This window comes from Chelonoidis abingdonii, chromosome 24 (genome assembly GCF_003597395.2).
Source record: "Chelonoidis abingdonii isolate Lonesome George chromosome 24, CheloAbing_2.0, whole genome shotgun sequence".
NCBI classification, from domain to species: domain Eukaryota; kingdom Metazoa; phylum Chordata; order Testudines; family Testudinidae; genus Chelonoidis; species Chelonoidis abingdonii.
Genome location: NC_133792.1, coordinates 23,825,825 through 23,841,612, shown reverse-complemented (window position 1 = coordinate 23,841,612; position 15,788 = coordinate 23,825,825). Strand labels below are relative to the sequence as shown.

General features: G+C 44.7%; 1 protein-coding gene across 4 annotated transcripts in view; it reads right to left on the bottom strand.

Moving 5' to 3' along the window:
• ADGRD2 (adhesion G protein-coupled receptor D2) overlaps window positions 1–15,788 on the bottom strand; it is a 76,990-nt gene that overhangs the window by 29,934 nt on the left and 31,268 nt on the right. For all 4 annotated transcript variants that reach the window (XM_032767718.2, XM_075060593.1, XM_075060594.1 and 1 more), the window contains 4 exons: window positions 15,052–15,205; window positions 14,151–14,284; window positions 13,274–13,389; window positions 10,136–10,256 (listed from right to left, as the gene is read on the bottom strand). In XM_032767718.2, coding sequence (XP_032623609.1) covers window positions 10,136–10,256; window positions 13,274–13,389; window positions 14,151–14,284; window positions 15,052–15,205 — 525 coding nt within the window. The remainder of the gene's footprint in view (window positions 1–10,135; window positions 10,257–13,273; window positions 13,390–14,150; window positions 14,285–15,051; window positions 15,206–15,788) is intronic.

Here is a 15,788-nt window from a genome sequence, read left to right as displayed (position 1 = left end):
TAAACAGATAGCTAAGGTTAATGTTTTCTTTTACCTGTAAAGGGTTAAACAAAGGGAACCAAACACCTGACCAGAGGACCAATCAGGAAACCGGATTTTTCAAAGCTCAGGGAGGAATTTTTTGGGTATGTGTCCTTGTCTGTGTCTCTGCTTTGGCTACTTGGCTCTGAGAGGATCTCTTACTTCAGTTTTTCTAATCTTCTGTTTCCGTGTAAGTAAGGTATAAAGACAATATAGAGGTTTTTAATATTGTTTTGTATTCTACATGGTGTAATTGGCTGGATGGTTTAATTGTAATTCTTTTTGGATAAAGGCTGTTTATTCATTTTCTTTTAAGCAATGACCCTGTTATATTGTCATCTTGCATACAGGAACATTTTGTGTCTTTTTCTTTCTTTTTATATAAAGCTTCTTTTATAAAACTTGTTGGTATTTTCTTTTCAAAAATAGTGAGGCTCAAGGGGATAGAATCTCTGTGCCGGTTACTGTCTCTCTCAGGGAAGACTGGGGGGAAAAAGAAAGAGGGGAGAAGGTGAATTGTCCTCTCGTGTATTTGTATTCAAGGAGTTTAATTAAGTACAGTTAATCTTCCAGGGTAACCCAGCGAGGGGAAACGGGGAGGAGGTTAAAGAGGGGGAAAGGGAAGTGGGATATTTCCCTTTGTTGTGAGACTCAGGGCATCTGAGTCTTGGGGTCCCCCAGGGAAGGTTTTGGGGAGACCAGAGTGAGCCAAACACTGGAATTTTTGGCTGGTGGCAGCACTATAAGATCCAAACTGGTAATTAAGCTTGGAGGTTTCATGCTAGCAACTTATTTTCTGAACTCTAAGGTTCAGATCTGAGTAGGAAAGCTATGACACCTGTCCTCTTCATTATTTTCCACTCCCCATTTTTTTAAGTCACCAGCTAACTTTATCAGTGATGAATTTACATTTTATTCCAGGGCCTTTATAAAAATGTTAAATAGCATAGGGCCAAGAGCTGGTGGGACCCAATTAGAAACACACCCAATCAATGATGATTTACAATTACATTTTGAGAGCTATCAGTTAGCCAGTTTTTAATCCATTTAACGTGTGCCATGTCAATTTTATATCATTCTAGTTTTTTTAATCAAAATGTCAGCATGGTACCACGTCAAATGCCATATAGAAGTCTAAAAATATTTCATCAACACACTCACTGTTATCAATTAAACTTGTAATCTCATCAAAAAAATATCAAGTTAATTTGACAGGATCTATTTTCTATAAAGTCATTAATGATATACCCTCCTTCAATTCTTTATTAATTGAGTCTCATATCAGCCACTCCATTACATTGCCTAGGATCAATGTCAGACTGACAGGCCTATAAATACCAGGTCATCCTGTTTATCCTTTTTAGAAATTAGTACAACATTAGCTTTCTTCCAGTTTTGTGGAACTTCCCCAGTGTTCCAAGACTTATTGAAAATCAGCATTAACAGTCCAGCGAGCTCCCCAGCCAGCTCTTTTAAAACTCTTGGATCTAAGTAATCCAGATGTATTGATTTTAAAATGTCTAACTTCAGTCACAGCTGTTTAACATCCTCCTCAGGTACTAGTGGAATGGAAACAGTATTATCATATGATGTGTCTACATCATTTGTTTTTTCCCCAAATGCAGAACAGAAATATTTATTGAAGACTTCTGCCTTTTTTGCATTATTATTGATAATTCTCTCTTTTCCATCTAGTAATGGACTAATACCATTGTTAGGATTCTTTTTTTCCTAAGATACTTTAAAAATTCCTTATTGGCCTTAACTCTGCTGGCCATTTCTCCTTGTGTCCCTTTGCTTCCCTTATAAATTTTATATAATTCCTAGAGCTTCTGATTTATATTAAAAACAATCATCTGCCCTCTCTTCCATTCATTATATATTATGTTTCTATTTTTTATAGCTGCTTTCACTTCCCCTCTAATTTAGGTCTTTTTAAAATCCATACAGCCTTCTTCCTCAATTGTGGGGTATTGTGGCTTTGTGATGTTCTTAAACAATTCCCAATTATTATTCATATTTTTCTGATTAGATTCTTCCTTGGAGCTGATTTAGCTCATAATTGTTTTTAGCTTTGTGAAACTGGCCTTTTTAAAGCACCAAGTATATCTATCACCGGTCTGGACTTTATTCTGTTTGCACATTATAAATGTGATCAAGTCATGATCACTTGTACCTAAGTGATTTTTAGTTCTGTGATCAGTTCCTCTTCATCTGTCAAGATGAGGGCTAACATGGAACTCCCCTGTGTTGAATGTAACACTTTTTGAGTTAGGAAATTATCATCTCTACTATTTAGAGATTCCAAGGATGTTTTAGTACTGGCAGCATGAGACAGTTGTTTGATATTCAGGGATGCCTCTGAGTGTGCATCACTCCTAGTACATTTATAGACTGTCATAGTAATAACATAGTGCTGCCAGTCAAGCATCTCAAAGTGTTCCACATCAGTGAATTTAGCCTCAATCCTCCCACCCCCACTGAAGTATTATTGTGAGTAATCCTATTTTACAGATGGGGAAACAGGTATAGAAAGGTGAAGAGACTATTCAGCATCACAAAGAAGTCTGGGATATAATGTCAATGGAAGCCACATCACATGACTCCCAGGCCTGGACCAACCACAGGACTATCCTTCCTATCTCCTAGGTCAATCAAACCAAAGGCTGCTACTTGGTGTTATATAAAACACTCCCTCCTAAGGCAGCCACCTTTACCATCTTTGACCATTTTTGAAAACATGAGTGGGCATGGAAGCCATTGTCGATGCCAGTCAGTCTTCTAAGTAACAAGCTAAGGGGCAGGAATTAGCAGTTAACACAGCATGTAATACTGCTCTTCAGTGGCTCGTTTTCTTCCTCCACTGACTGGTTAGGAGAATGATTAGTTGGATTTGGCATTGACGTGCAGACTAACCTTGAAGACAGATCTGAATTTCCACAGACAAACAGAACACAAGTCAACAACAACAAAAAGTTGTCTGCTACCACATTGCTACATAAATAAACAAATGCACTTTAAACACAAGTCAAAGGTGATCTGCTGAAGAAATCTTTTTGAATAGGCCAAGCAGCAGACAGATTGAAAAGTGATATTATCTCTGCTTTTCCTTTACTGTGTGCCCTCTGGTCAGGATCCCAACTCCTCCTTCTGGGTAATCTTCTAATTAGAATGACCTTACTTCGCAAAGGGGAGAAGGCAAACGAAGACAATATATTCATGAGCTAAACTCCCCTGGCCCCACTGTTTGACTGTACTGCAAGCAAGGGCGCCTCTGCTGTGATTTACGACAAAGCGATTACAAAGATTGTTTTTTAAGAAGACAACAAAGAACGAACGAACAAAAGGGGAAAAAAAGAAGTAGCAGCTTGAATGGAGAGAAAAAACCAGTGGTGAACTGATATGAATCTTTCCCCTTCAAATATCATTCAGCGCAGCACTCAGCTTCTCCTCCGCGGTGGAGTGTGACGAACTAGGAATGTTCTTAATGTTCCCTCTGAATACTGTGGGGGGGCCTCAGTTCCTGGCCGACCCTCTGTCACCTAGCACCTAATGACCAGGCCCTTCCCCCTGCAAGGGGATGCTAAAGGTGTGGGAGAACAAAGAGGTCAGGTGACCTCATGGCCCGGGAAAGGAGGTGGGGCTGGAGGGGTTTTGGGAGTCTGGAGCTGGCTAGGGACGAAGAATGAAGTGCAGACGTGGGGGTCTGGCTCACTGTCCCCCAGAATGGACCCGGCCAAAGGGTCCTGTTCGCTGTACCTACAAGCTCTGTTTTAGACCGTGTTCCTGTCATCGAATAAACCTCTGTTTTACTGGCTGGCTGAGAGTCACTTCTGACTGCAAAGTGGGGGTGCAGGACCCGGTGGCTTCCCCAGGACCCCGCTGGGGCAGGCTCACTGTGTGAAGTGCACGGAGGGGCAGAGGATGCTGAATGCTCCAAGGAGAGACCCAGGAGGTGAAGCCGTGTGAGCTTCTTGCCCTGCAGACAGTCTGCTCCAAGGGGGAGGAGGCTCCCCAAAGTCCTGACTGGCTTTGTGGGGAGCAGTTCCAGAGCATCGCCCAGGGACTCCGTGACATGGAGTTGAAAGTGATTCATGATAGATGAACTCTCAAGAAATGTGTCATCCTGAGGATGGCATTTAAAAACGCAGGGTTCATCCCTGAACTCCCTGCCACCATGTGAAAACTGCGACCTTAATGTGGCTCAGAACAATGGACTACAGCACAGTTGCTAGTGTGAAAAGAGGATGGGGGATGGCAGACCAGTTGCCAGTGTCCACAGCTAGGCAGCCTTGTTTCTGGTGTAACCAGAGAAGCCCAAGGCTGAATGGGCCATGGAAAGCAAAGTCCCCTGGCACCAGTGGAGGTGACCCCTTCCAGCCAGGGGTGAGGCCCATTAGCAGCACAGAATGAGCAAATTCTGGGGACAAATAGAGGAGGGCTGCCCCGAGGGCTGTCAGATCAGGCCACGCCCATGAGAGCTAAATGAACAAGACAGCGGAACTCTCGCCCCCTGTGCCAGCAAAGACACAACGAGGAACCTGAAGAAGGAGTAGCGGAAATGCTCTCCACAGAACAATGCTGGGGGGAGGCAGGCAGGACAAAGTGAGATTCCCCACCAAGCCCAGGTTCTCCATACTGAGATCCAGGAATGAATAGAAAATGACCACAAGCTCTTCTATGGTGCAGACCAAGAACAGGGTGTTGGAAGAGGTTAAAACGCACACAGCTGGGAAGGACAGCAGGACTCCGGGGCTCAGCATGGGACCAGAAGTGGGACTCCATGTTTTAATCTGCTTCCCTCCATTTGCTTACACACAGACTGTGCTCCTTAAAGCTGACCATTCTGAAGGGTTTTGTCCCAATTGGGAAATAGGTTTGTTTTAATCTTAAATCTAATGCGGAATTAAAGAGTGCTGGTGCTGTTGTCTGTTCATCTCCGAGCTACACTTTTACAGCAGTGAGGTTGGAAGGAGGCAAGAAGCATTGACACTATATTTAATTACAGCCGACAGGCCTCCTGTCAGCCTCCCGACATCCCTAATAGCAGAAACATGGAGAGGTGGCCTCTGGCTGGCCTTCGGCCTTCACCATCTGACAGCAAACGGATGTGCGTTAGCAGCACCTCACAGTTGGAGAAGCTCCAGCAGCAGGCATAAAATTCATTCAAGCAACTATCCATCTTGTACACGTGGCAATAATGGCTTCATTTCAGCTATTGGATACTTGGAGTCATTATTAAAGTGAAACCTGCCAAATATGCCAGAGTTGGGGGCCACAGGCCTCTCCCACCCCATATCACAAAGATGCCATCGGGACCATTTTCTGTTTTAAAGCAGGAAAAAATCAAATAGATACTGAAAGCCTTTGAATCCCAGTCATTCAAATTTTGGATGCACGGTACATGAGTCAGCCAGGCTGCTCTCTTGGTTTCGAGTGCCTCTGATTTCGGAGTCGTCACATAGTGTTTGTGAAGGAGTTTGTCAAGTGCATATGTGAATGTGCAGAGCAGAAGGATGGAAACTGCCATCTGGGGCCATCTCATTGTTGTTATTGTAGAGCTGGGTGACATTTTTCATCAAAACTTGCTTGGGCAAAAAATGCAGATTCTGTGAAACTGAAACATTTCACTAATTTATGTCGAGTTTGCTAAATTGTTTCAGTAAAAACCACAAGAATTCTTTTAAACAAATCAAAACGTTGTGTTTGGACATTTTCAGAATGAAATGTTTTGATTTTTCCATTCAAATTGACTTTTCATTTAGAAATTTCCTTTTATTATTATTATTTTTTAATTTCAACATTAAAAACTACTCAGAATTGGAACAAAATGTTTAATTTCAGATCATTCAACCTGAAATGAGGGGGTTTATTCTAATTTTTTTATTTGCCCAAAAATTTGTTTTCAGTTCTAACAAACTATTTTAAATATTATTCCTTCCCCCTCCCCGCCCACATCATAGAGCTGATCCAATGCCCACTGAAGTCGATGGGAATCTCTTTACCAATTTCAGAGGGCTCTGTGTCCGCCCCTACATCCAATTTAATTAGGCCCAGTTTCAGGTAAGTATCACTGTTTGGAACAGCACTGTGTGTTTAAAGTTAGGCACATGCTCAAATATCTTCCTGAACTGGAAGTCTTAGGGCCTGAAGAAAGCCCGTTAAAATCAGTGGAAATCTTTCCATTGACCTCTGTGAGATTTGTATTAGTCCTTCGGTTTGCAAGCTCCCCAGGCTAGAGATCCTGTCTGCTCTCATCTCATCTAATAACAATTAACAATTGCAGTCTCTTAATAAAAAATTCCACCCTTTACCCATCCATAATTCTCTTTCCACCAGCGTCAGGACCAACTGTGCTTCAGTGTTTCTCTAGCTCCATCTACAGCTGCCTTCTCTCCAGGTTTAGTAAGCCCTTCGCACGCCATGTGGCTGACGCTTTGAGACACATTGTGGGCCTGCTGTGTATTCTGTGATTTTACTCCGCTCATGATCTGGGGACCTGCTTTGATGCCAGGGTCATGTGAATGGCTATTTCTCAGCTGGGCTGAGTCTAAGACTGCAGGGAGCTGCTGGCTGTTACATTGCTAACAGGACTTGGTACCATTTTCTTTCCCAAATGGGGGCTAGGAATGGCCTTAAATTCCCTTAAGGAAACCAACAAACTTGTGACCCCAAGAAACAAAATTAAATATTGTTTTCAAATAGAGTTTGTGGTGTGGTTCCATTCTCTCCTGGGGGGCTCTTATTCTTCTTAGTTATTTGTACTGCGGTAGCATTTGGGAGCCCTGGTCCGGGACCAGGACCTCGTTGTCCACGGTGCTGTACAAATACGAGCAAAGAGTCAGTCCCTGTGATCTGCAGACCAAGTCTGATCTGTGGCATCCCAGAGCCAATGCCCTAGTCCAGGGATAGGCACCTTTCAGAAGTGCTGGGCTGAGTCTTCATTTATTCACTCTGATTGAAGGTTTTGCATGCCGGTAATACATTTTAACGTTTTTAGAAAGTCTCTTTCTATAAGTCTATAATATATAACTAAACTATTGTTGTACATAAAGTCATAAGGTTTTTAAAATGTTTAAGAAGCTTCATTTAAAATTAAATTAAAACACAGACCCCCTCGGACTGGTGGCCAGGACCCAGGCAGTGTGAGTGCCACTAAAATCAGCTCGTGTGCCGCCTTCAGCACGCGTGCCATAGGTTGCCTACTCCTGCCCTAGACACTACAGTGCCAGCAAACAATGCTCCACTCTGAGCACAGTGGGGGCTGCCATTTCCACAGGCTGCACTTCCAGACTAGAGACGATGGCAGCTGCGATCTACTTGTGCTACAGTGGAACCTCAGAGGTAGCATTGAAGATCTGGGCCCATTGCACATAGGCATTGTACAAACCCATCTTGAGACACGGGCCCTGCCCTGCAGAGCCTACAGACACAGCATGAAAGGGGAAAGCAGCAGCACAGGCAGGCGACACAACATACCCAAGGTCACACAGCAAGTTAACGGCAGAGTCAGGAATAGACCCCAGGTCTCCTGACTCCCAGTCCAGTACCACAGCCACTAGATCGCAATGTCTCTCAGTTACTCCATGTTCTGCAAATCAGGCCCAGCCCTTGTGTTCCTAATGCAGCCCTACTTGGACAAAGTGTGGGCACCTTTGGGATCAGCTGCAGGGCCCTTCAGATAAGGATTTAAAGGATGAAGTGTTTTAGTCCAGAAATGTACTTGATTCTTAATAACCAGGAATGTGAGACATCCAGGAATAATGTCTGTTTAGCCACAGTTAGACATCAGGTAGAGAAGTGCATGAGGGTCATACATGGCCCATCCCTGATGAGCACTATTCTTGCTGTTAGTGCTGGAGTTCAGTGTGTGTGTAGGAGTTAGGCTTGTTTCACTGAGGCAAGCTGCAATTAGAACGTCTGCCTCAGAGCTTCATTAAAATGAAACGTTACACAGTAATAAATTCTCCAGTAAATGGCCAAAACAAAGCTCAGATGAGATATTTTATGGGAATATAAATTTAGAAGCGTCATTCCAAAACCATGATTTAATGTCAGGAAATCTAATTATGAGAAACAAGATTTAAACAGCAAAACTGTGACACCAGTCAGCCAGCCCAGAGATTCGGGGAGGGTTAAATAAACACTCTGCTCAGGGCTGCATTTCACACCTCATTATTATTTACTTAGGTTCCTCAGATGCTTAAGGACAGCTTGGAAAAGCCCACTGGTTCCCCAGAGGTGAGAAGTGCCTCCAGACATTAGAACACTATCACATTGGAAAAGAGATGGTACATAGTCCACTGGGCTTATCCTGAAAACACCTCCCATTTTGAAGGAAACAGCTAGCTAGCCTGGTCTGATGAATTCCCTGTGCACTGTCTCTCTAGCCCAGTAACCCTACCAGTCTGACAGCGTGAGACGTGAGCTGGAACAGTCAGTGCCTGCCACTACCTGGCTGGGCACAGTCTTCCCGTGTGATCACAAGTCTCTCTGTGTCTTGGTTTCTCACACGTACAATGGGAATCACATCACTTCCCTATTTCATGGGGTTAGAGGCTCAGATTCCATGGCAATGGAAACAATATAATTACCTAGCTAAAGGACCTGAAATCATTTCATTTCACTAAAGCTGTATTTCGCCAGGACTTTAAAACAAACACAGGGTAGTGCTTCTTCACATAATGTACTGCCCAGAACCTGGGAGCGGATGATAAAGGACGGATCACTCAATGACTGCCCTGTTCTGTCCATTCCCTCTGAAGGAGCCAGCATTGGCCACTGTTGGAAGGCAGGACACTGGGATGGCTGGACCATTGGCCTGACCCACTATGGCTGCTCTTACGTTCTTAAACTGATGATCTGTTATATGGATGATGAGAAACCACCACAGTATTCTAAAAGCTGGCCATAAAGGGTCAGATCTCCAAACCTGGCTTCCATTTTTTGCAGATGTAATTTTGAAATGCAACAGATTTTGAGGACAAGCACAAATAAATTATGGATGAAAAAGTGTGCTCCCAAATCCAGATGCCTGGTTAGAAAATTAGGCCTTAATAATGACTTAATCGGTCTTCCTTCTGCAGGTTTTCTGATGACTGGAGTTCAAATGCATAGAACAGGTTAATGGAGTTGGGTCCTTCTGATCGTAATTTAATGCACCATACGGCAAAGGCACTGAGACCCACGGATTGGCCCCTTTTTAGTGAAATTGTGAGTTACGCAAAGTAAATAAATAGGTAAAAGTGTTGGTTTGGAATAATACAATTATGTGCAGCAAGGAATATAAAACTTTGTTCAACTCCAGTTCAAGCTTTTATCAATATGCAATTAACCACCAGGCATTTATGTATTTTGACAGAACTCAAATCCTCTGGTGACTGGCATGGTGTAAGAACCTGGAGAGAACAGAACTGAAACCACCCGACACAACAGAACTCTATGTGAGGTGGGTGAGTTATTAGGAAGCAAAAGGCCTTGCACCCGCCAGGGTGCAGGTGGATTTCTGCCTTCTGCAAGAAATCTGCTGCTCATTGCACCTGGTGAGTCCCCGTGCCCCCCGGTAACAGGGCACTGGCCTCATTTCACAGCTATCTGTTTAGAACTGTTTCATGCTGCAGCACTGTGCTTGGGGGGTATGCACACACCTCTCAGCTGTGAACCCCATTCACGTATTTCTAGTGTCAAGACACTGCAGAGGAAACATCAGACGGAAATTTATGCCACTAACCACATTTAGTTTTAATCCCCACCCGGCGAGCCAAGGAACCTCAAGACATGGGGGTGTTTCTGTCTCCATGCAGGAAGGGAGATTCCTTTACTCTCTCATGGTGTCTTTACCTGCACAGTGCTGAGACAGAATCCTGAGGATACCTACAGAGAGTTTTAACCTTGCTTACTAAGGGACTAAGTTCCTTAGGCTTTTCCTTGCTGGAAAGTGTCCATTCCCCATGGTGCCTCCCCCTCCCCCACAGCATGCCAGTTGTTAGATGGGACTGGAGAGGCGGGTAGTTCATTCAGTGCCTGATTAGCTCTAGTGTCTCACAGTAACCTCAGCCGGGGGGCTCTGTCTCTTGATGCTCCAAGCTTTCCAGTCAGCCAGATGGGGACTTACCTGGAGGGAGTTCAGCACGATGAAGACATGAGCCCAGATGATGCTGAGGTGAACTAGGACCCCGCACACCCATGTCAGGCCCAGGACTGGCAGCAGCACCAAGATGGGCTTGGCTGTGGCCCTGTTAGAAAAAGAAACTCAAAATGACTTGGGCTCGTGGCAAACCTCCCTCATTTGGGGATGGAGGAAACGTAGGAGACCAGGAGAAGCAGAGGCCCTGCCAGTCCCATCCCTGCCCCACCTCTTAGCAGCATCCATCTGCCACTTCTCTGGCTGCATCTCCATCCTGCTCTGCATCCTTGGGTCACACTGCTCCGTGCTATCTTCTCTGGCAGGCTGCACCTCCCTCGAGGGACCCGGGAGCAAAGCCCTCCCCAACATCCAGCCTTGCCCTCTCCCTGGCTTCACTTTGGGGCACGACTAGAGGGTTTTGCCCTTGTTCTGCAAAATTAAACTGCTTTTCCCTTTGATCTTGTTGCTGAGTCTTTCTGAAGTTACAGGCAATGTGAGTGACAACAGCCCTGGAAAGACGCCTTAGTTTGAGGGGACATTGGGTGATGCTCTGATGTTTAGAGTCTCCCATTTCGCTGCTGTGGTGACAACCCGTGCACTACAGAGATCTCTTCCCCTGGAGCATTACGCTGTCCTCTGGGGAAGGTGCAGGGAAGTGCCTCCAGCAAGGCACCACAAATGGCCCTTTGGTAGCTAAGCTGGGTGCAGCGATCTGACATGGCAAGAGGGAGGGATCAGGAGAAGGGGTTGCGAAATGCTTTCAAAACATAATGTAGCCACCCCAGAAAGCCAGAGGAGAAATGTCACATACTTTATCTTCCAACCCCTGCTCAGCCACCCCTGCTCTTTATTTATAATTGCAAGAGAGCTATAAGGAAACTCTTTGACATCATTAGACACAAGAAAGCAGCCAATCTCCCTCTGCTCGCCATTGCCAAGAGGGCTTCTGTATTTGTTTTATTAGCATGTGTGTGTCATCCTGCCCTCCAACACCACCCTATCTCCGTGCTTCTGTAAATTTAGTAAAATTTATTTATGCAACTGGAAGAACAATGTGTGTCTAGCAGTGGTGGCTGGCGCCGGCAAACAACAATAAAGAATCATAAGGAGTGATAAAGTAACAGCTTGAACAGCAGTTTTAAAAATCTCTTTGAATTAACTGATGACTGGAATCCATGTTCCATTTCCTTAGCCATGCATGTCACCAAAACCAAACCAACTCTCCAGACAGGCACTTATATAGACTCAGTGCTATAGTATTTGAGAGCCTCCCAAGTCCTTAGGGATTTATTTTAACAATCCCCCTATATTATCCCTTTGGGGGAAACTGAGGCATAGAGCAAGAAAGCAAAGTGCCCAAACTCACTCAGGAGGACTGTGGAGAAGCTAAACAGAAACCAGATCCCAAATCTCAGTCCAGTTTTTTTAACCACAGCACCTTCTTCCCTGCCGTTTCTAGTATTCCATAGGGTTTATGCAGTGCACACAACTCGGGAGCAGAACAGCCATGGCTGCTGACTGTGCCTATATACATTTCGTGCTCCTGAGGATTGACAGATAGATTACAGGGCACCCAGGAGAAAATCAGGAGGAGTTTGCAAGAGCAACGGCAGGCTGGTTTCACTCCTGCCCCGGCCTGATTTCCCTTCCTAATTTTTGGGTACCAGACTGAACCTCAAAGCTTTCGAGTTTCATCCATCAGCAAAATAAGACATCACATAAATCTCACTGAAATCCATGAAGACCCAAATGGCTGGAAGGAACTTTGTTTTTGTGGTAAATATCTGCAGAATAACAGGGCTTTCCAAGCCCTAAAGCCATTATGCAGGGTGTGAATTCAAATGCTGAGTGATGGATGTGACTGAACCACATGACTTCAAGACTCCAAACTGGATCTCCCATCAAAGTGCTAGATTCTGGTGGAGAATCTTCAGCTGCTAATCCTCAGAAGTGAGAAATGTTTAAAACCCAGAGAAAAAGATAGGCTGGGAGAGTCAAAGATGTTCTAGTAAGATGCCAAATCCCATGAAATTGGATCTCTAATGCCCTCAGGCTCCTCGGGAATCCCAGACAGAGCTAGCAGTACTGCCTGGACTGAGGGTTGATAAGGTGTTTATCTTCCAGCAGCTGAGCCAGTCTGACAGCACTGGGAGAAGAACTTGCTTAAGGAACACTAGGCTCAGTTCTGCTAGCACTGGCACTGGTGTCAATTAGAATTTAACTCTGTTGAAGTCAACAAATTACTATCCAACCCGTTGTTCCCAGGATGCATCTGTGATCCTAGCAGCCAGGCATACCATAAAGCACAATAAAATGACTGATGTGGAGAAAGGGAATCAGGAAATCTTATTTACACCTTCCTATAACACAAGAACCAGGAGTCACCCAATAAAATTAAGACAGCAAGTTTAAAACAAACGTAAGGAAGTACTTCTTCACCCAATGCACAGTCAACTTGTGGAACTCATTGCTAAGGGATATTATGAAGGCTAAAAGTACAAGTGGGTTCAAAAACAATTAGACAAATTCATAGGTCAATCAATGGCTATTAGCCAAGACAGTCAGGGATTCAACCCCCATGCTCTGCGTGTCCCTAAACATCTGACTGCCAGAACCTGGGACTGGACAACAGGGGATGAATCACTTGATAATTTCCCTGTTCTGCTCATTCCCTCTGAGGCATCTGGTACCAGCCATTGTTGGAAGGCAGGATATTGGGCTAGATGGACCACTGCTGTGACCCAGTATGGCTGCTCTTATGTTCTTACCCTTTGATTTCAACGGGAACTGCAGATGCTCTCGACCTGAATTACTGATTTAGGAGCCTAAATGTAAGTACCTAAGTGTGACAGTGTTGGTCCTACTTCCTCGTGTCCCATTCATCAGAGCATAGATTGCTGCACTGCTTCTGAAATATTATACAGATGAAATGCATGATTACTCTGGAGGAGAAAAATCTGGCTTGTGTTCCTGCCTTTAGAAGCTGCTATTACACACAGAATGTGGCCACATGCCAGAGTCCTCAGGGACAGGATTCTATCCAAGCTCAATAAAGACTTCACAATGATATCCAAGCACAATCCAATGCAACCATCGGCATGTAAGTCAACTGCTACCCTGACTCACCATATCTGGCTTCCAATCTGTTTCTCCAGGCTGCTGCTGGGGGTCAGCATCTTTGACCTCCTCCGTGCACTGGACACTGTGACCATCACCACCCGGAACAGAACGAAGGTATTTACCTGTGAGTCAGAAAAGAGCCGCTAGCTTTGTGCACCAGAACAGGCTCTTGAATTTTTAAATGAGCTCTAGTGGGGCAGGTGTCTCTACTGGGTCTTCCATGCTGTTAAGTTTGCATCTCGTAGAATGATCAGCTTGTGGGATTCTTGAGGCCAGAGCTCAGTTTGCACAAGCATAACATCTGCAAAGGTTTCTCTACAGACCTCGGTCCAACAGGTTCATTATTAGATGTCTACTGGCTCTGTTGCCTTTAAACATTTCACCTTCCTCTAGCACCGCTTTGTTGTACTATGATGGTGGAGTCATTAAAAGGACACAGGTTTTGCCGTGCTGAATTGGACCTCTGGACCATCGAGTCCAGCATCCTGGCAGACAGTGGCCAATACTCAATTTACTTCTCCATCTTTGTAATGTAACCTCAGCATAGTAACTAGTATCTTCTGCTGAGGTATTAGATGGTAGGACTTCCGCCAAATACAATAATGTACCTGCCTATCTAACTGTACAGTGCTTCATGCATAACTGCAAACATTACTTTAGTCATTTACAGAGCTCTTGGCAGGAATTCACCCCATGTACAGGGAGATATTTGGATCATAATGAGACTAAATCTAAATGCCACCATCGTCCTAGATTAGACAAGATCTTTGTGTAGGATCATTGATCCCTTTGGCTCTGGCTGACAAAGCTCAGTGCTGCTTTCCTAAAACAAGAAGTAGAAATTGCTTCTATCCAGAATTATACAAAAGGGTTTGATGCTTACCGCCAGAACAAAGAGAACTGGCCCAACGAACGCCCAGATGATATCGGTCTGAACATTCAGCCAGCAATGATCGTCTGCCACATACTTGTTAAAGGAAGTTGCCAGAGTCGCACCAACAATAACGACTGGCAGGCCTGAAAACACAGGAAAACTGAGAACAGCAAAATGCCAGATCTATTGGCTGGTTAGTTGTTTTAAATATACAGGGCCAGATCCCCAGCTGGCCTAAGTCAGCGTAACCACATTGACCCCAACGGAGCTGCACTGATTTACACTACCTGGGAATCTGGCCCATGCCGTGTAACAAGACGACGTTTTATATCTTCTGCACTTTATTCTCTCATTCATAAAACATGCCAAAGCTGGGCCACAAGACACGAGCAACTTATTCCTAACAAGCAGTACAATCAAAGACAAACAATGCCAGTTTGGTGTCTGTCTCTCAGCACAGTCACATGAACCCCAGACACTCTTACCTGAACCCCAGTATAGTCAGATAAATCCCACTGCCCTGACCCATTCATTCCAATAAATGCATCTGTTTCCAGCCAGAACTATTCTCAGGTTTCTAGAACCAGCCCCACTGTTCACCGACACTCTCTGATGGCAGCGAATCAGCAGAGTCTTCCTCTGCAAATACTTTGTGTTAATAAAACAAACGGCTACAAAATAAATGAGACACTTGGCTAAAATTCCAGCGTCTGCCAGTTGACATTTAAAGATAGGAGAGAATCTGTGGGTGAGGCTGGTCCCCAATAAACCACCCAGGTCAATGCAAGCTCTTGTCAGACTTGTGACTCGATATCAGTTACACTGAAATCTTTTCTACAAGGACTTGTCATTTGAGAGAAATTGATGCACTGTGTTCCTGAGAGTAAGACACAGATGGGTTTCCATTTACCCCAGCCAGTCACATAGTAAAACTTCATTCTCCTGTCTTCACTCATGTTGACGGCAACCACTTTGCTCCACAGGAGAAGCCCTTCTACCAGCATCCAAGAAAAGGCTGCCATGAAGAAGAGGTGGAGGAAAGCTGTGACAGAAAAGCACAGTATCTGGGGGAAGAGAAATTTCAGACGGCTCAGTGAGGTGGAGGCAGGAATCTTCTGCCAAACTCTGCATAGTGTAGGATGAGGAATGACTCCTGAACATGCTGCAGAATATTTGCCCATTCAGGCATTTAAATGCAAATGATACCAGGATGATTTCATACAACTATAAAACAACAATGCCCAGACTGAGCTTTGCCCAGCTGAGAGTTACAGAGCACCTTACATTCAAAGTGCCTGACAAACTAATTTACAAAACATCCACCAGGATCACTTCACCCACCATGGAAATGCAACCCGCTCTTAGGTTAAAGACAGGTCTTTAATAGCTCACAGCAACACTGTGTAACTGAAGGCAAGGAGAACACTATAGCTCACTGACAGTACTGGGACAATTTAGGCAGAGAGGATGGGCCAAACTCATCCCTGGTGTAATTGCCCAAGTCACTAAGCCGAAGAAGCCACCTGAAGGAGAAGACACCAAGGTAGCTTAGAATGGGCCCAGCGCCTCTAGCAGCCCCATGCTCCCCAGTGCTAGAACACCAGTCCAGTGCATTCCAGGGGAGGGAATCAGTACCACTTCCTACAG